Source organism: Rattus norvegicus, chromosome 7, assembly GCF_021556685.1.
Source record: "Rattus norvegicus strain SHRSP/BbbUtx chromosome 7, alternate assembly SHRSP_T2T, whole genome shotgun sequence".
Lineage (NCBI taxonomy): Eukaryota > Metazoa > Chordata > Mammalia > Rodentia > Muridae > Rattus > Rattus norvegicus.
Genome location: NC_141540.1, coordinates 96,517,566 through 96,539,189, shown reverse-complemented (window position 1 = coordinate 96,539,189; position 21,624 = coordinate 96,517,566). Strand labels below are relative to the sequence as shown.

The following is a 21,624-nucleotide window of genomic DNA, read 5'->3' as shown; positions in this document are numbered from 1 at the left end:
AATTCCTTTTTTACTGTTCCTCAGAATTCTTAATGTGCATATTTCGTTATGTGAGAAATATTCCATCATCCCCTGAAGAAATTTCCCATTAAAAAAAAAAGCAATAAAGCTAAGCCCCAGTTGGTGAAGGAGCCCAAACGGTTCTCGCTTACAGTTGCATTTTTTTTTCACTCACTATATAGACCGGGCTGGCCTCGAACTCACAGAGATCTCTCTGCCTCATATTTTTTTCAGATTGATTGATTGATTGATTGGTTGGTTGGTTGGTTGGTTGGTTGGTTGTGTGTAAGTACACTGTCACTGTCTTCAGACACACCAAAAGATGGCATTGAATCCCATTAGAGATGGTTGTGAGCCACCATGTGGTTGCTGGAAATTGAACTCAGGACCTCTGGAAGGGCAGTCAGTGCTCTTAACAGCTGAGCCATCTCTCCAGCCTCAGTTGCATATTTTTAATATTTATTCTGACATCTATGGCATGAGGTACTACTTAAACAGAAATATTTTTCCTCCAGAAGTACAACTTAAGGTCTAGCAATCTAAACTGGGTCACCATGTAAAATCCGGCAGGTAAGTATTAAACTGCTGTTGGTAAGCGTATCGTCCTGGTTTGTCTCCTATAACAAGACATCCTGACCAAAGCGATTTAGGGAGAAGGGATTTGTATGGGCTCACAGTTTCAGGTTATCACAGCAAGGCAGTCACAGCAGCCAGAGGGTGGGGGAACTTGTCCAACTGCACCCAATATGAGGGAAAAAGTAATGGGGACACAGATGCTGGTGTTCGGCTCACCCCTCTTTTGTTCAGGGCTCAGCCCGTGAAATCACACCACTCATAAGCAGCATAGGCTATCTCACCTGCGCTAATTCAAGCCCTCACAGGCACGCCCAGGGCCAACCTAATCTAAACATCCTCTCATTGACATGAGACTCCCTCTCTAGGTGATTCTAGATTGTGTCAAGTCCACAATTCAAACAAATTGTCACATATATATCATATAACTGACTCTTCACAACTGTCCTGTGAGAACATTTATTCCACAGATTGGGAGACAGGCCTTTAGACTGTTTCTTTTAATACTTTATACCTCATAGCTGCAGTTCCCTAGACAGGAAACCCTGAGGTAACAAATCATAGCTTTTCCTCTAATAAAAGCACCTAATTACAGAATTGTCAAGGTATGTGATTTTTTAAAATCTTCATTATCCACTAGGAAATATTTAATTAAGCAGATAGGAACATGAACTTAGTGCCAACATTGTTCTTGATAGCCATGGTGGCATATATATATATATATATATATATATATATATATATATATATATATGAACCTTACCATCTGCCTGCATCTCCCTGGAGATTTTGTTGACATCATCTTGTGACCGTCCATCAGTTATCACCACAATGACCTTTGGGATGCCTCTCCTTGTACCTGAGTCTGCAGTAAATAAGGTATCTCGAACGTGCTTGATAGCTTTTCCTGAAACAAAAAATTGACAGTTCCATTTCACTCCTTCACGTGCTTTCTCGGGCTGAAAAGAGTGGGCCAGCATTGTTACATCAATGAAAACAACTGAAAATTATGGGTCTTGGGAGCTGAGGCTGCAACATGAGGGCAAGGAACTTGTGATCATGTGTGAGGCCAGGATCAGCCAGGCTCATGACAAAGTCATCCTCAAATTCCTAATGATCACCAGGAGCTTTCGCTGGGCATTGTTTTGTCAATGTCTGTTTGGTTCTTACCTGTTTTAGTATTTCCCCCTTTGTAGGAAATGTGTCTAATTGCATCAAGAAGTGTCTCTTTGGTTTTGTAAGCATCGAGTTTGAATTCTGTTCGGGGGTCATCAGTGAACTGAACCATTGCCACCTGGAGAGAGAGGGTGTATCCACTTTTACACAGTAGGGACTTCCACAGGGCCAGAAGACACAGTAGCACTGTAGCAGCCATAGTTTCTTTCCTTCTTCCTTAATCCAAACCTCTCTCTTTAAGTTTTCAATAGATCAAATATCAAAGGAAAGTTAAAATTCAAGTTATAGGCACTTATTAAGAACTAAGATTAAAAAATAATCTTTCTAATAACTCTAGGGTTTTTGCCAACTTAACAAGTAAACACTGACCTAAATCTGGTTACTGGCTGTGCCACAGAATCAGGGTTGCCTTCTTTATAAGATCTTCCTGTGATACAAATGTAAAGTATCTACGATGACTCTACCCACTGAACAAAGGAGAAAACTGAGGCATGGAAATCAAACAGGAGTGTGAAGATCACACATGTGCTCGGTGACAGAGCAGGCAGATGAAAACAAGTATGTTCTACTTCAAAATCCGTGATCTCATTCATCTTAATTTCCTACTTCTGTCCCTGTGACGCTTTGGGACAATTTTGAGTTGGTTGCTTCGTAGTTTGATCCTCTGAGCTATGAGTATCTGTTGAGTGAATGAAGTAGTTTCACATTCTTCACAATCCTTAAAATGTGTGACCATAGTCTGGCCCCTACTCTCAAGACTGCCACATCCTTGAGGGCAGGGAAAATATTATGTGTAAAGGAGATACTCTTCCTTAATATAAAATAAATACCCCCACTAGCCTACCATCTTTAATTTGTTGATCTCAGTAGCTCTCTGACAGGGACATCCAACCTTTTGACATGTCAGTAGGAGGCTGTCATCTGCAGATCTGTTGGGCTACATCATAGCTATCAAGATTTATGCATCCCATGAGCTACAAGTTGGACACACCTATAAAGATTCCATCATCACAGTTCTTGGATTACATCCCCTGACAAGTGACCATGGTAAGAGACTAAGAAATAATTTCTGAATTCAGAGCATAATGCAACGATTGACTGGTTAGCCTTACCTGAGTTCCATCTGCACCAATCTTGTCCAGGGCTCCCACTGTGCTATACAGAAAGTTGATGATCTTATTGAAATTGTCATCTCCTATACTCCAGGATCCATCCACCATGAATACTAGGTCTGCCTTGGCTGCTTTACATACTGAAGACCAAGAATATATTTCAAGTCAGGGGTTATAGGAAAATAACATCATTATTAAGCCAGAAGACAGTTAACGGTTGCCTTCTGATAATGAAATCTCTTTCCAAAAGAAAAGGCTTAAGCTATAAGATCCACCTTTTGTGCCCTAAAACTTTACCACCATTATTTCCCTTCCATGCTCCAAGTTCCCATTTATGGTTGAAAAGCTTCTATGGAGCATGTGAGAATAGGGAGATAAATAAATCCAGCAATTGCTGCAAAGAATGAAAATGAGAGATTGGAGAAATGGGGGAGAAAGGGATGGAGAGACTAAAGCAAGCAGCAAGCACTGTCTAATACAACAAAAGAATTAGTCTATGCAACCACACTGTGCACCTGTGCTTTTGATTCTGAATTAATAGCAGAGGGGCCAAGCTTGGGAGGAAAACGTGATACAGTGGAATCAGGTAAACTACAATTTGGGTTGGAGATGTGGTGTAGTAGCTAGGGTTGCCCGCCCAGAATGCTCAAAGCCTTCAGTTTGATACCTAGTGTTAGCGTTTTATCTAGATTTTACCCCAGAGTTACCTGGCAACAGCCAGGTATGCCTGACTCACTATAAAAGGGGCTGCTCACCCCCTTCTTTCTCTCTTGCTCTCTTGTCTTCTTGCTCTGGCTCTGTCCTCCCCCCTGCACCCCCTCTTCCCATTCTCCTTCCCCTCTCTCTCCATGTGCTCATGGCCAGCCTCTACTCCTCTTCTCTCTCTCTCTCTCTCTCTCTCTCTCTCTCTCTCTCTCTCTCTCTCTCTCTCTCTCTCTGACTTTCTGGCTTGACTACCCTCTCAACTCCTCATGTCCCCATGCCATGAATAAACTCTATTCTAAACCACACCATCCTGTAGCTGGTCCCTCAAGGGGAAGGGACACCTCAGCATGTGCCCACAGAAGCACCCCTTCCCCCGCACCTGACTACACCTCCACCAAACGTATTTCTCCTTTTTATCTTTTTATAAAACACAACACCTAATACTACATGAAACTGGGCATAGTGGCCCATGTCAGTAAACATGACATTGGAGAAGCAGAAGCTGGAGGTGTACAAGTTCATGGTCATTCCTAACTACTGAAAAGTTTGATGCCAGCCCAACAACCTACATGAGAACCTGTCTTTTGAAAATCTGTAATTCATTGTGAAGAAGCATACTCAAACTTTAATTACTGAGTTGCTCAAAAATCCTTTCTATGTCTTTTTACCATCCACTGACACATGCCCCCCCACTCCAAAAAGTAGACACTAACACAAGCATAAGGAAGCCACCACCAGTGGTTACTATTGGGTATCATCAACATAATAAAAAGGCACACAATAATATTACCCAAACCCTTCTCCATTGTAAGTCCCCTTTCAAAGTCCCCTTTGGGCAGCTCCTCATTATCCACTCCTCTTTCTGGCTATTACTGTGGATCACTGCAATTAACTATGTTGTATGCTGTATGCTGTATGTAATCTCAACCTTTTCATCGTAATTCAGTTTCATACAAATAATCTATGAGATAATTTGTCTTTCTCCTTTCTGAGAAACAACAGCCCAGTTCTTATTGTAGAAGCTTGACTCCTTTTGGTTGCCCATAAGGTAAGGTAAATCACCCTTGAGGGAGGTCACACTCTGGGACAGTGAGGAGCTGCTGAGCTTGCTTTCGTGACTCTCATGCGACTTACATAATTTTACAGATTCACAGTCTGACTCTAAAGCTGAAAAGGATTGCAGTCTTGTCATTATAAACAGGAAAGGAAATCATGCCCTCTCTTTCCACAGAAAGATGAAATAAGACATCACTTCATCTTCAAAACGAAAGAAAATTTTATTTTAAACTTTATTAATGAATCATTTGCTTAGAATAAAAGAAAATTCATCGACATGCATGAAAAAATACATTTAGGATATAAGAGTGTTTTGTTTTCATTTTTTTTCTTAAAGACTTTTTTCTAACTTTAAATACTTGCTTAATAAGTATCCAGGATAACTTTGAAAATAAAATTTTATATACTCTAGGTTTTTAAATAAAAATCCCAGTGCCAGATGTGGGATACCTCTTCCCCCATTGTTGTCCTGGAAATCTCCAAAATAACACAGGCTGTTCCTACTGCTCCTGGCTGCCCACCAGAGCCTGATAGCAGATCCTATTGCTCAAGACAGCACACACCTTGGCCATAGGACATAGAGAAATCATACTTGTACTGCCGGGAAACTTCCTTCCTGTTGGCTAGCTTTCGTGGTACCAAAAGGTGCTATGTAGGCTACATTGGAGGAGTGGCATCAACATTCTAGCCCTGACGTGAGCACTATAAACTAATATTTGTATATACATGTGTTGGTGCATGTGTATGTATATCAATATATATAGAGATCAGAGGTTGATGCCAGATGCTTTCTGCATCACTCTCCACCTACAGGGTGTCTCACTGAATTAGAACTTGAGTTTGCCATTTTTGTTAGCCTGGCTGGGCCACAAGCTCAGATAATCTGCCCAGGGCTACATATATTTTGCCCAACCTTTATGCTGATGCCAGGGTCTGAACTCAAGTACCCCATGCTGCCTGAGAATTTTACCAAACTGAGCCATCTTCATGGCCCAAAGTTATCTTTCCTAAGCAAAGATTTTATTAGGTCATCTTTCCTTTAATTGACCTTCTTGTGGCATCATATTTTTATAGGATAAAGCCTGATCCTTTATGTGGCTGGCATACAATACCCTTCATAACTCTATCTCTACTCTTTACTGTGTGTACCATTAAGGTATTGATTGCTCCCCAAACACATGATGGATTGCTCAAGCATTATACATTTTATTATTTATCTCTTGGCAGTTACTACCAACCACAGCATTCATTGCTCTCATTCCTGAGCTATCATAATCCAATTTCTCTTTTGTAACTCATACCACTGACACAATTATCTGCATTAGTACCTTTTTCTCTTATAATACCAAAAGGAAGCAAAAACCAGCAATCATGCTCTGTTTCAGTATTTGTTGTGTTTTATTAAAAGATAGGAGAAGGAAGGAATATGTTTGGTGGAGGCAAGGTATTGTGTGGGGGAAGAGGTTGCCTCTGTGGGCCCATGCTGAGGCATCCATTGCCCCTGAGGTACCAGCCACAGGACAGTATAATATAGAACAGTTTATTTAGGGCATGAAGAGGGGAGTTGAGGGGAGTTGAGACAGAGAAAGGCAGAGAGAGAGAGAGAGAGAGAGAGAGAGAGAGAGAGAGAGAGGAAGAAGAAGGAAGAAGAGGAGGAAGAGGAGGAAGAGGAGGAGGAGGAAGAGGAGGAAGAGGAGGAGGAGAGACTGGCCATGAGCTCAGAGAGAGGGAGAAGAGTGTAAGAGAGCAAGATCAAAAGGAGGGGGGAAGCTGCCCCTTTTAAAGTGAGTCAGGCACACCTGGCTGGTGCCAGGTAACTCTGAGGCGGAGCCTAGACTAAATGCCAACAGTATTACCCACCCCTAACAGAAGAACCTTGAAAATTAATAGTGTAGTTAATAAATGCACATTAATGGGATGAAAATCAATGACCACCACTCTGCTTGGCAGCATAATTACCTTGGCAGCCCCAGCTGCTGCAGTGAGGATAGAAGCTGGAGAGCCATTTCAGGGTAAACTGGAGACCATTCCCCTTTGCTTTAAAATTATACACAAGCTTTTCATGTACATAAAATGTAACTATTCTTCCTTGGTGAACACTCTCTATTCTGAGATTTTCAGTGAGGTCAATAATAAGCAATTCTGTAGGAAAAACCCACCTGTGTATACAATTTATTATTAAATAATTTTTTAAATTGTCATGGTTTGATAAGCTGTGTATGCATATTAAGGAGAATATTAGGTAAGACAAGAAAATATTTTTATATTGATACATTGGTTTTCTTCTAAAATGTGTATTTTATTTCTTTTTGAAATGATGTGTATTTGTACATGTGAGTCTGCCTGTGTGAGTGGAATCTCGAGGGAGGTCAGAGGCTTCGCATCAATCATCCTGAAGATAGAGCTACAGGGAGTCGTTAGGTGCTAGGAGCCAAACTCAGGTCCTCTGCACCAACAATGTGTGCTCTTCACTGCTGAGCCATCTCTCCAGCATCCACTTTGATTTTCACTAGATGAACAAAGAAACACAACCGAAACCCCAAATCTAGAATCACGCTGTCATTCTTGTTCTCTTACCTTCCTTTGCTGGTGGGATGGTTGGAGGAAAAGTTGGTGGTTCTGTGGGAAGTGATTCTATGTAGGAAAGGGACAAAAACACTCATTAGTGATGTCCTCTATAGGGAACAGAGGGAAGTGATACAGTAAGTCTTATTCTAAATTATCAATGATGTTGATAGCTGCCTTCTTTGAGGATCTAATGACTACTATAAACTAGTCACAGCCTGTGAAAACTGCCTTTCTCCATCCTTTTATGCCACACCAAAGGCTTGAAATGCATTCTGCCCCCATTCAGGCTGCCCAGCAGGAGTCGTCCTAATCACACTGCCAACTACAAAGTGGTTCTGATGTTGATTTAAGGCATGAATCCCAGCCTTCTGGTGAGATGTAGGTTCTGGCTGTTTTCACACAGACAGTGAACCTCATTTCCATTCTGCCTAAGCACTGACCATCAATCTTTGGTCCCTGATACTTCTAACCCTTCCCAGTCTATGTCTCCAAAGATGCCACTTACAAATGAAATATGATTCACTCTCTATTCTGCTCAGTGTGCATCTTGAAAAAAAAAGCCTCTCGTTTCTGAGGACCAAGAATAAAGACGTAGGGACTGGAGTGTGGTCAGATCTTTTGGGCCTGCAGCATTCAGACGACCTGGGGACAGTCAGAGAGAAGACTGATTCTCATGCCAACTCGCACAGCCAAGCACCAAGGAGTGGTAGCACCATTGTCGCCTACAGTTGTAGGTAATGATAAAATAGTATGTTGTTTTTCATTTTTATTGATACCTGACACTGAAGATTTAGGGGAAAAAAACACAGAAAATTTTCATCCTCCCAGCTTAATATTTGGGAAACGCCACCAATGATAACGCCTGTCCACAAAAGGGAACTCCAGCTTCAGGCAGCCGACAGCTGGGAAGTTCAAGCTCTGACAGATGTTTAAAGCGAATTCCTTCATAAGGAGAGATGAATTTTGTGTTCTCTTCTAATCTGGGATCCAGTAAAATTAAATCAGCCTCATGACATGAGTGAGTCAACATGAAAGAATGAGGTAACTGTATGTTACTGATAGAGGGAAAATGTCCGTGAGCTAATTCCTGAGTGACACAAGGCAAGTCATGGGACTCTGCGGCAGGATCCCATCTGTAGGTAAAGTGAAAGGTATTTTTGGAAGGAACCACATTAATAGAGCTTTGTCTTTCCAGAAAGATTGAGGGGAAACACATGATGTGATGCTCCTGTTCAGATACGGACATATGAATCCCTGTTGTTTTAAAAGGTTTTTGTTGTTGCTGTTGTTTGAGGATTCTAAAATTAAAATGGAGAGAGAAAAGAGGAAAAGACAGTCTCTAATCCTAAAACTATGACTGCAAAACTCTGTTTGGATCACTACAAAATGCTTCCAACGCCTGGCGTATGCACTTTAAATGATTTAGGACTACTAGGTCATCTTTACTAGTACACATTTCCTTAAAATATAAGATTAAGACATCCTCAGTTTCATCAATAAACTCAGAATCACACCAAGGGAACGTTTGAGCAAAACATCTAACCAAAGCATCTCTTGGATATGGAGAACACCCATCCTGGGGCCACAGGCTTATGCTCCTTACATGGCATACAGATGGTCCCTATCGTCAACCATATGATGGGCTGTCACATAGCAGATAAACAGTCCTGATCCGTGTTGCTTCAGAAAGTTAAGCTAGAGCCAGTGGTTGGAAGCTACAAGGAGACATATATCTCCCATATCAGGGAAATATTTACATCAAACTAAGAGATCCAATTGGGATCAACCCCAAGTTGCTAGCTAACAGTTGTGAGATTAAGGTTAGGAGATACTAAGGTAAACCAGGGGTCACAAAGTCAGTTGTTTTTAATAGTCAGACAAGTGCTAAGCATGAACAGCGAATTTAGCTTATAAACCTGAGAACCCAGAAATTAAAAGCTTCTGGCAGATTGGCACCAGAAGGGTATGTCTTTGAAAGCTGTCCAAAGACTTTAAAATGTACTTTAAAAATTTTTTTTAAATAAAGGTCCAGAGAAAATGCATGATATTGAGCTGTAGCTCTGAGGCAATTAGCTTTGACTCCCAAGAAGGTAATGGAGAAGACAAAGTATGTGTTTGGTAAAACACAAGTTCAAGAGTTCAACAGATGGTCAAAGGTGTTTTCTTACCATTGGTGGTAAGAAAATAGATAATCAATTTTATGGATAAGCAAAAAAAATCTCGGAGGTGTTGAACCTCCCAAGACCATGATAGCTGAAAGTGGCCTCACAGAGATCCAATAAAACATGCTTGACTCTAGGACTTGTATACTGCCAAAGACCTGTTAACTTCACACATTATATGATGCACATCCACAAGACATAATTTCAGTCTACCAGGAAAGAAACGGGCACCTGGTACATTCCATGGCTTCGGTAAATTTCAAAGGCATGCTAATTAAAACATGGCAGGTACAGGGGGCTGTCTGCTATTTATTTTTGTTCATATAAAATGTCTAGGAAAAGATAATGCAAAAGAAAGGGCATGACTTGAGGTTACATAACAGTGGAAAGGTGACAGAGTAAGGTTAAGGTTTCTTTGGGATGATGGAAATGCTTTAAGACGGTATGATAGTGATGCTTGTATGTCTCTTCAAATGTACTCAAAATAACTGAGTTGCCCACTTAAAATGGCTCTTAGATTTTATGATGTATAATTATATGTCAAAAACACATGTGTAAAATGTCAAATATATTTATTGTGAAATAAAGGCTCTACATTAAAATTTTAGATGATTCAACTTCTTATCGTTTAATTAATTATTTTTGGAAGCATCTCGCTATGTAGCACTGGCCAACCTGGAGGTCACAGAGATCCTCCTGCCTCTGCCTCCTGAGTGCTGCAATTAAAGACGAGCTATAACACACGAGCTCATCCAGTTTGTTAAGGGAATTTGCTGACTGTGGTTGCTTTCTCCATGGTCCTGGAGGCTAGACGATCTGTACAGGGTGATAGTTCTTTCTATGTGCCATGCAAAACCAGAAGGAGATCCCATCATCTACCACCTGTTCATATGCTCATATTCAAGAATTTGAATTCTATTAAAAAGCTACTGTAAGACCTGGAGGGACCAGGGACTCCACAAGAACACCAGCAGAGTCAACTAACCTGTATATACTTTGGGTTTCTCAGAGACTACACCACCAACCAAAGACTGTACAACGACTAGACCCAGCCCTACACAAACTCATATGTAGCCGATGTGAAGCTTGGACTTCGTGCAGGCGCCCCAACAACTGCAACGGGGGCTTACCCTGACTTTGTTGCCTGCCTATGAATCCTGTACCCCTGACTGAACTGCCTGGTCTGCCCTCAGAGGGGAGGGTGTGCCTAGTGCTGCAGTGACTTGAGGCACCAGGGTGGGTTGGTACCCAGAAGGGACCTCCCACTTCTGAGAGGTAAAAAGGAGGGATGGGTGGGGGGAGGAGTCATTTAAGGTGGAAACTGAAAGGAGAGGGACTGAAATCGGGATGTAAAGTGAATAAATAAATTAATTAATGGGGAAAAAAACTACTCTAAGAGGCTGACACCCTCAGCTCCTTGGAACATATAAAAGGTGTTTTGTTTTCATTTTCTACTTTGCTTTTCCATTCCATGCATCAGATCTGGGGCCAGCTCGAAAAACATCTTAAGGGAGGCAATTTCTCCAGGGTCAGCCAGTTGGAACATGTTGGCTCTGAGCCCACTCTCACTGATGCGATAAGATGGCATTGTCCTCAAACTCGATTTCACACACCACATACCATGAATGCATTTGGATCACAATGTAAATCATTGTTTTCAGCCCTTTGCCATCAGATGGACTTGTGGCAACGTATAGAGAATGGAAAGGAAAACACTCTGATGGCAATAGCTGGGCATTGTGAGGAATTTGGGGGTGGATAAAAGAGAAAATGTGCATCGCTCACACTCATAGCTGTCGAGAGCTCTTATTTTTCTAAGCAGCGTGAAGCCGTAGATCCAAACCGATACACTATTTGCTGATTTCTAGGGGGATCAGGAGAAGACGCTTGACTTACGTGTTTTCTGCATGATGCTCACGCTCGGTCCCTCTATCTCCTGGAGCTTTGTATAAACGCTGATTTTATATTCTGAGTCAGGCTGAAGTCCATAGAAGCAATGCCTGTTTACTCCTCCTCCCACGGTGGATTCTTGTGCTTGTGTGTCTACATTAAAAGCAAAACAAAACGTATATGAGACAAAAACAAACACAGCATTTCGTCAATTATTGACTTCAAAATGCATAATAGGAATAGCATATGTCACACGACCATTTACTTTATTTGCAGCATTGTATCTCCAGGTAAAATTTTTTGTATATTTACTGAACATCTGTTAAAAATTACATTTAATATGGACAAAAGTAAGGCTTATTATTTTAAAATCACCAAGTCAAGTCTTTATTGAAAGAAGAACTATGACCACACAATATTATGTGCACGTGTCTTAACTCATCTGTTGCACTCAACTCTCATTTACTAGGCTTGATTCACCAGAACATAGTCACGTGATCACAAACTTACATAAACAGAATGGTCTTTAACTGCATACAATTTAAGACCATTCAACAGGGTTCCCTTCTGGACGCTGGTCTAAGTCACTGCAATTAGAATTTATTCTCAAAGCAGCAGGCACGCAAGCGTGGGGCATTCCCAGGACAAGGAGGGGGTCTCCAGAGTGCCCTGCTTCTTGTCTGTCGCTCCTGATTTTTTTTAATTAATATTTTAGGTTAGCAAACAAAATGATGGGTTTCCTTACAGCACTTTCATGCATGTGTCATTACTATGTCATCCCCATCCCTTACTGTCCTTCCCCATCCTCCTCCTTGTGGCCCCCTTCATCTCCTCAAATAAAGTCCTTTGGCTTTCAAGTCACATAAGTTCCCTCCCTCTCTCCATTTGCTCCTTGTCCTCTCTGAAGACCTCTTCCCCTCTCATTACCCCTGCACACATCTCAAGCTTAGTTTGGCCTTGAACTCGTTGTGCAGCTTTGTTTTTTGTGTTTTGTTTTTCTTTTTTTTTTAATTTCCGATCCTTCTGCCTCCATCGTCGGAGTAGGAGAAGGGATAGGAGATGTGTGAGACCACACCCAGTTTTATGGGGCACTAGGGACTGAACCTTGGGCCTTTTGCAGAATGGGGGAGCATTCGATCCCTGAGCATCATCCCCATGTCCAGGCTTGATTGATCTGACAGCTGCTATGCTTTTGTCATAAAGGAGACAGAGGAAACTTAGTATGCGTTTCCTAAACCTTCCTGAATACACTATGAAAACCCCATTGTGTTCTTTGAACAGGGCATGGTGCTGAAGTGGATTAAGGCCACAGAGACAGGAGTACTGGTTCCCAGTCACTGGTAACCAGGTACTTTGAACCCCCTCAGGGAGTTGTGTCATACATCACCACACCTTCTGTCTTCCCCATGCCCGAGGCACAAAGAACGTCACAGGAGTAACCGTTGGTCCCCGTCTCTTCTCTACACCCACAGTAAAATTGCTATACCCCTTTGGAAGAATCACTGCTGGCCCTGGTGTCTGCAGCCAGAGCAAGTGGGTGAATCACATTCACCATTCGGTGACAGCCTACTTTATTCCAGGTCTCTGTGTTTTCTGCTTCATGATAACCACCACAGCAGCAGCCAAAAAGTTAATGAATGCTTATCATGTGCCAAGAGCTATCATACGGATTTTTACAAATACTAATCCATTCTATTCTTATATCAGTTATGATTATCCTCACTTTAAAGACTAGAAACAGGAGGCCAGAAACATTCACAAGTTACTACAGTCCCAAGCTCAGCCACAAACTGAAAATTGAATTCAAACTCTAAGCTCAGGTTTCAAATGGCATCACTTCCTGTACACCACTACATCATAAACTGGTGTAAAGACGTCATTCTTCAAAATGAAACATTCTGAGAGTTCTGGTGTGCTCACTAGCTAAAGGCCAGGTAAGAGGTCCTCATAAGTCAGGGCTGGGACTTTGGGGGGGGGGCGTTAATTACAGAAAAGTTTCAGAATTAGTCATAATATTTATTTCTTGGCATAATAGATATCTGGCAAGAAGGAGGAATTGTGATTACTACAAAAAGAGCAAACATCGAAATTTCCCTCTAGGGGCCAGCAACATGGCTCAGTGGATAAAGGTGTTTTCTGCCAAGTCCCAGGGCTTGAGTGTGATCCTTGGAACCCACACGACAGAAGAAGAACAGAACCAGCTCCCACAAACAGTCCTCCACAGGTGATGTGACACATGGGTGCCTCCCCTCCCCTACCACTAAATATACAAGTAAAACGTGACTTTAAAAACTTCTCTTGGGAGTAGTTCTAGATTCCATCCCTTAAATGGGGGAACATGCTTTTTTTCTAGATTTTTTTTAACTTTCATGTATATATCTGTGTGTTTCTGTGTGACATTATGTCATGTGTGTGCACACTTGAAGAGGCCAGAAGATATTGGATCCCTAAGAGCTGAAATTACAAGAGGTTGTGAGCCACCCAACAGGAGTGCTGGAAACTCAGCTATTCCACAAGTTCTCCGCGAGAGCAGCAAGTGCTCTAAACTCCTGAGCCATTTCTCGGACTCGGATTGCATGTGATTTGTCAAAGCCTTATAACTGCTTATTGCTAGGAATTTAGAAACTGCTGTCAAAGGCGACATGGATTCATACATTATATATACATTGTATATGTTTAGCAGTTAATAGGAACTACCTATTTCTCTAAAAAAATCACTTCAGAAATTTGCTTTAAAAACAGCACATGCGGGGTTGGGGATTTAGCTCAGTGGTAGAGCGCTTGCCTAGGAAGCGCAAGGCCCTGGGTTCGGTCCCCAGCTCCGGAAAAAAAAAAAGAACCAAAAAAAACAAACAAACAAACAAACAACAACAAAAAAAAAAACCAAAAAATGAATATCCTAGTAAGAGCACCAGTGGAAGGGGAAGCCCTGGGTCCTGCTAAGACTGAACCCCCAGTGAACTAGACTATGGGGGGAGGGCGGCAATGGGGGGAGGGTTGGGAGGGGAACACCCATAAGGAAGGGGAGGGGGGAGGGGAATGTTTGCCCGGAAACCGGGAAAGGGAATAACACTCGAAATGTATATAAGAAATACTCAAGTTAATAAAAAAAAAATTAAAAACAACAATGCCAACCAAAAAAAAAAAAAAAAACCAGCACATGCAAAATATAAAAACAGATGAATTGACTATTAAGTGAACACAACACAGAACTTTGGCCATTTTGAAAGCATGATGTCCAGACAAACTTTGATCTTATATTTCAATCTGTATCAATACTTATATATCATAATAAACATTATTTTAATTTTGGCTATGGCACAATCTTGACCTTAAAATTAAAGTCATTTGATAAATGACGTTTGAAACTAATTTCCATATATTGTGAATATTAAAGACTTTTATAAGTGAACTTTATAAGTAATATTTATTAATAAATTTGCACTGGGTATTGTCAGGGTTTCTCTAGCATGTTTGAGGCCTGGGGTTTATTCTCAGAATCACAACAAAGAAAATCAAATATACCTGTTCTCAACAGCACACTGTCTATCTTAGTTACTTCTCATACATCATATGTAATAATCAAGTGGAAGCATTGGTGCTGGGCCAGCAAAATGGCTCGGCTGGTAAAGATGCTTGCTCTGCATGCCTGTTGACCTGAGTTTGATCCCTAGAGCTCTCTTAAACATAGAAGGAGAGCACCAACTCCACAAAGCTGTGCTATGGCCTCCACATGGCCTCCCCCTGTGGTAATAACATGAATTTAAAAATGCCTACTGTTTTGTAAGATTATATATTACTGTGAATGCTTAGTAAACTATTTTTAATATCCAAATTCACTCTGTGCTTCCAAGACTCAGAAACCCCCTAGAATGGTTTCTTTCTGATGCCCAAGTATCCCTTGCAACTGGAAGTCTCTGTAAGCTACCAATAAGACAAATATTTTCTGAGTCTTATGCATAGAGTATGAAGATCTGTAACCACAAAAGCTTTCCAGAGATTCCCTCAGGGAATCATCTCTAGAAATGTTCTATTTCTGCCATTTCCTATTTTCCGTGGTTATCTGTGCACTTCTTAAGGACCCTTGAAAATAGGATATTAATGGGCTTTACTGCAAATAATAATAAAAAATCCCCAAATCCTTGGAAATTGGAGTGGGCATATTAAAATTAATGGCAAATACTATTAGTTTGATTTCCAACAGTAACAAAGGGGGACTCCGTGAGTGAAGGAGTGGACATGCTGCTTTTGGCATGTGTCTCAAGTCTAATGGCTTTGCCTCAAAGGAAAACAAAATTGATCAGATGATGACTAACCCTTTTATTCTCTCTGCTCAAGGTAGAACGTTAATTCGGTTTATTTTCTTAGGACAGAGTAAAATGATCTGCTTTTTATGTATTTATTTCTAAAAAGCAAGGTAACCTACATTCTGAATTGTTATTACATCAATAAAGGCATCCCCATCTTGGCTCCCAAAATGGTGCCTTGTACAGCTGCTGAGAGCCACTTGCAGAGGCTACTCAGTGTCAGGAGAAGAGTGCTTTGAGAATTTTAGGACATGAATACTTTCTCTCCCCAGATTTCTCAAATATCTGCTCCCAGTCACAATGCCTTTACATCAGACAGTCTGATTCTGAAATAGGTTGCACATAGCATTTCTTTCTAGTCTTGGTCTTTGGTAAAGTCGGTGTTCCAGTAGACTGTAATCCTCTAGCTCTTACAACAGATACTACCGTACAATCAAATCTCACACCTAAAGGAGGGGGAAGGGCATATACCCTCTGAACTCTTTCCTAAGTAGTCTACAAGATTTCACCACACAAATTAACAAGGAGACACAGTGTCTGGGCCTTTATGACAGAAACTCAAAGAGAAATGCTGTATCTAACCTTAGCTGCCATGACACTTAAAAACAGATGGGCAGGTGAGGATAGAGAGGGAGAGGGAGAGGGAGAGGGAGAGGGAGAGGGAGAGGGAGAGGGAGAGGGAGAGGGAGAGGGAGGGAGAGGAGAGGGAGAGGGAGAGGGAGAGGGAGAGGGAGAGGGAGGTTAGCAAGATCAACTAAAAGTCTCTCACTTTGATTTATGCCAGAACTAACCAAAGCCTGAATTGAGTTTGGCAAATGGCTAACTGGCAAGTTTTAGTTCAATCTTTCCCCATATGGTCCTTGTCCTTCTAGTGATCTTTTCCCTTCTCTTAGCCATAAAAATGTTCTAATATTTACATGAGCAGATGTCTTGTCTTTGCCAGTCTTGAATTCTATCCTTTTTTCCTTTGGATCCAACCTTCCCCTTCTTGGTACTTATAATCTGGACAGCATTAAATACCACCCTGCTGCTCCTGGCCACTGCCACCAGACACGGTCAGGGAAATTAACTGGGTCCAACCAGTCTGTTTATTTCATTCCTGTGCACTCAATGATAGATTTAGAAGCATGTGATCAAACCAGCCAGCATGACTCAGTTTCTGGACTTCTGTTGGAAATATTGAGAAAGAAATTCCTCTTTTCACCATCTCTATGGAGCCAGAAACAAGGGGGCTGTTGCTCGGGATCTGGCTGGAGCCTCATCACAGAGCCAAACTGAGTGTGAAAAGCAGAGTGGGAAAAGGGAGCAAGACTCCATCTCAAGGACTCTGTTCAAACACCAGGATCCAGCGGTGCCTGATGTTGGGCATCATTTAAGCCTCCCAATGTATAAGCCAGTAATTAATCCTTTTGCTCAACTCCCTTTATTCATGTTTTCATAAATATAATAAATAAGTTTAAATGGTGCAGCCTAGATAGTTTGCTTATAAATGTGTAGGTAATTGTCATGGTTAATATTTTCAAGCGATGTAATTTTTGGAGAAACTGAAGCGCAGAGAAGAAAGATGATGAGAATCTGAGGTTACAGCAGGGACATCTCCACTAACTTCACCTCAGAATAAAGGTTTATATGATCAGACCTTGGGGAATATATTTACTCACTCAACAACAGAAATTTGACTGAGGCATGCAGCAGTAAGTTAACCTACCATGTAACTTTTCTCTAATACAAGGAGGAATCAAGACCCATTTACCCCAGATAGCTCCTTTGGCTGGAGGGGAGAGAGAGAGAGAGAGAGAGAGAGAGAGAGAGAGAGAGAGAGAGAGAGAGAGAGAGAGAGAGAACTGCAGAGGCAGTATACGTAGCCAGAGAAATAATGACACATGGTCAAAACTTGGGTCTCATCCTCCCAATGGGATGATGGGCATTTTATCACCAGTCCTTAACAGGTGAATCAGAGAAGCAATCACATTTCTCTGTATGATGAAGGGGCCCCACCCCACTCTTCCTTCTCTCAAGAAGAAACACAAGGCTTTGTACTGAATTCTATCAGTTAAAATACCAGAAATGTCCCAGGGACCTGGAATATGAAAGCCTCCCAGGACTCAAGGAGGGTGGCCTTAGCTGAAATGCCCAACACTAGAAAGATGGAGCCTCAAGAGACCATCTTCACTAGAAAGACAAGGCCTGTGGAGGGATGGGGTCACCAGCCCACCTTCAAAAACTTTGACCCAAAATTGTTCCTGTCTAAAAGCAATACAGGGACAAAAATGGAGCAGAGACGGAAGGAAAGGCCACCCAGTGAGTGGCCCAACTTGGGATCCATACAATGGGTAGGCACTAAACTCTGACACCATCACTGATGCTATGTTGTACTTGCAAGACAGGAGACTAGCATGGCTCTGAGAGGCTCTACCAGCAGCTGACTGACAGAAATGCACATCCATTGGACTGAGGTTGGGGACCCCAATGGAAAAGTTAGGGGAAGGACTAAAGCTGCTAAAGGGGGATGGCAACCCAATAAGAAGCCCAACAGTGTCAACGAACCTGGACCCCTGGGAGCTTCCAGAGACTAAGGCACGACTCAAAGAGCACACATGGGTGGCCTGTGCCACCCCCCACCCCCGTGCTCATACATAGCAGAGGACCGCCTTGTGTGGCCTCAGTAGGAGAGGATGTCCCTAATCCTGTAAAGACTCGATGCCCCAGGGAAGGGCGATGCCCAGACGGGGTGTAGGTGAGTAGGTGTCGGGAAGGACCCTATCAGAGGCAAAGGGGAGGGAGAGGGGATGAAGAACTCTGAGAGAGGGGACTGGGAGTCGGGCAACATATGGAATGTGAATAAATAAAATAATTAATTTTTAAAAGCACCAAAAAAATGAAATTAAATATCAGAAATGCTTTCCCTACAGCTACTCCCACATCTTCCTGACCAAACTCTCTCTTCAGCAGCTCTAGATAAGACTCTCTTGCAGATAAATACCATGTCAGGTGAGAGACAACAGAGCTAACTCAGCTGCTGAACCCCTCAGCTACAAACACTGACCGAAAGTAAACGAAACGAGGCTTCTGTCCATTCTTTTCAAGACTATAGTGGTTCAGTTTGAACGGTCTCTTCCAGCTTGAAAGTAATTCTGAGGGAGTGTGAGAGACACATTTTGGTTCATTCTGTAGCCAACGAAAGTCTCAGGTGAGAAAGAACTCGCTGTGATTTGGGACTACAGACCTACAGTTATACACCAATCATATCTTCCTTTAAACAACCTCAATGCTTCTCTGCAAATGCATTGTGCTAAAAATCTTGAATAAGAATAGCTCTAAATAGTAGTAGTTCCAGTGATCACACTGACTTTCATACGTATTATTGTCAACCCAAATGGTTAAATATTTTTCCAAAATAGAGTAACTATCTACAGAAACTTATTCTTTCTTCATAGGTTCTCAAAATATATATATAAGGATCAAATTATTGTGGGACATTTTGGGAGTATGAGTATTAAGCTTAGTATCTTTAAGCTTAACAAATGCCAGTAAATATTAACCCTTCTATATTAAATATGATCATAGAGAGATATGAACTTTAATTCAATTATGTAGTTGTTCCTCTACTCATAGTAAGCATATCTTTCATCTCCTTTGGCTTAAACAGCCATAACTCAGATTTCACACATCCATAGAATATATATCTTTTTAAAATGTTTTTCTTGTCTCCACCAATAATTCTATTTTGAACTCCTATATATGTCAGACCAAACCCCTACAGAGATGGATACACGATGCTTCCTCCTGAATGAGAATGTGTTCACAACTTATCACCAGGGCAAAGAAACACTCAGAAAAACATGCTATTTGCAGCTGGTCACCATGGAGTGGCCAGCACGGTGCTAGCACCATGCAATTTGAATGCATGCTAGTCTGGTTATGTGGCTCCTGAGACCAACAGCAGATTGCATTGTTTGGGAGCTTGCTGGGTGCAAAGCATTGATGGATAAGCTTCTACATGCATTCTCTCAGCATATACCTCACAGAACCCTGAAAATCAATGCCTTGGTTACATCTGCTAACAGGTGAGGAGAGGTCACACGTTAAGTTCAGCAGGTCTGATGTCACATGCTGAATCTCTGATCCCAGAACTTGAAGCTTGCAGACAAGGGCTCTAGGCTAATGTGACTTTCCACAGTGATTTACATAAAAGCAGGCATGCAAGTGCTGCACAAAATTGTACTTACCCTGAAGGGATTCTAGAACTATCCTGTAGGCTGTGGCATGGCGATGGATTTGCCACCGAGCACACAAGCTTGTCATTTCAACCTGATTGGCTTGGAGATCTGTCACACCCAAGAACACTGTAACAAAAACAGAAACAAAACCATGTCACTCTGCAAACAATGTCACAAACTGTACCCAGTTCAGAAAAGTAATTTCTGTTAACATTTTCATTCAGAGCAGAAATGGGAAACGTACCAACTCACAGGAAGCTGAGGAAAAGAAGATAAGTTCTTTATAATTTAAATCAATCTGTGCAAAACAAGACCCAGGAAGCAGACTGTCTCATTTTTGCAAGTGGAAAGGACACACGTATTCACAGGGAAAGGTAAGATGCGGTGAGTAACAAGGGAATAGGTGATATGTAAGCGTCTTCGTTATGTGCCTTCACCTGTTCCACAGTGACTGTGCAATACAAAGTAACACAGTATGGACTACAGGAGAATGACAACAGCCATGACGTAATCAAAGGGAAGAACAGGGTAGACATAGGCATGTCACACAAACAAGAGTGGCTTCACAAAGACTGGTCTCATAGCACTGTGTGAAAGGTTTTGTGGCATTTGCCCTTTTGTGTCAGGCTATCGACTCAAGGTCTTCTAGGTCTTTTGTTGCAAAAGGCAGGATTCATTATTTTAGATGGCAATAGATACCCATTATGATCTCATAAAATTAGAGAAAAGCATTAGCTACCAGAAGCTGGAGACCATGGGGAGACTAGAAGATGAGGGAGGGGCTCCTTCACTGTTCTAGGTAACTGAGAGAGGAATGAAGCCAAGTGTCCTATCACTCACTGGGACTATCACACAGTGGGACTATCACACAGTGGGACTATCACACAGTGGGCCTGCTATAGCTTAAAACAATGCAGGTCTGAAAACCTGCAGGTCTGAAAACCAAAAGAACAGCAGATTTTGAATAGTCTCAGCACAAAAAAAAAATACACATTTAAGGTGACATATGCTAATTATCCTAATTAGATCTTGTCATGATGGATCCATGAATTAAAAACCCACAGATACCTCTTAAATATGGGCAATAATAGTCAATCAAAAAAATAGAGTTGAATAAGATTGAACCTATTTAGAAATTACGTTGTAGAATTTGCACACATAAGAGAAACTATTTGGATTTCTTCCCCCCCCCCCCCCCCCCCCCGGAGCTGAGGACCAAACCCAGGGCCTTGCGCTTCCTAGGCAAGCTCTCTACCACTGAGCTAAATCCCCAACCCTGGATTTCCTTACCTTAGAAATCTGATCTACATGGAGGATCAGTTTGGGGAAAACAATGGAAAGTTTTCTTTAGGACAATATAAAAGTAAGCATTTGGTGTTTATCATTTAGATTCAAAAGCAGAAAATTTACATTTCTTTCCCCAAATAACCTCTTTCTTCCATATGATTTTTCTTTTCTGTCAGCCTCTCTGTTAATTCATAAAATGAAGTTACTGCATAATTATTGTTCTCAAGGTAGTAAAATAATCTTTCCCAATCATAATTTACATCTTTTAATTGCTCCTTTCTGGTGGAGCAGAGGGGGAAGACTCATTTCCTAAGGCCAACTGAAATACTCCCTTCCCACAAAAGAAATGGAAATTAATAATTATAACAACCGTGCTAAAATCTTTTTAGAGCATTAAATTATGTTTCATTGTGTGAGGTTGTATTTTACATGGGAGAAGGAGAATAAGAAAAACTGTTTAATTTCTACTTAATGGGTAAGAGTTTAAAACAATTTAATATTCTCTGTTTTCAAAAGTATGTTTGGAATGTTCAGCGTTCTTACTAATGGAGAAAAGAAGAAAAGAAGA

The 21,624-nt window shown here is 41.5% G+C and overlaps 1 protein-coding gene across 4 annotated transcripts in view; it reads right to left on the bottom strand.

The window, feature by feature from the left end:
- Col14a1 (collagen type XIV alpha 1 chain) overlaps positions 1-21,624 on the bottom strand; it is a 215,166-nt gene that overhangs the window by 80,327 nt on the left and 113,215 nt on the right. For all 4 annotated transcript variants that reach the window (NM_001130548.2, XM_087557373.1, XM_087557374.1 and 1 more), the window contains 6 exon segments: positions 1,337-1,480; positions 1,744-1,867; positions 2,862-3,001; positions 7,200-7,256; positions 11,249-11,395; positions 19,779-19,895. In NM_001130548.2, coding sequence (NP_001124020.1) covers positions 1,337-1,480; positions 1,744-1,867; positions 2,862-3,001; positions 7,200-7,256; positions 11,249-11,395; positions 19,779-19,895 — 729 coding nt within the window.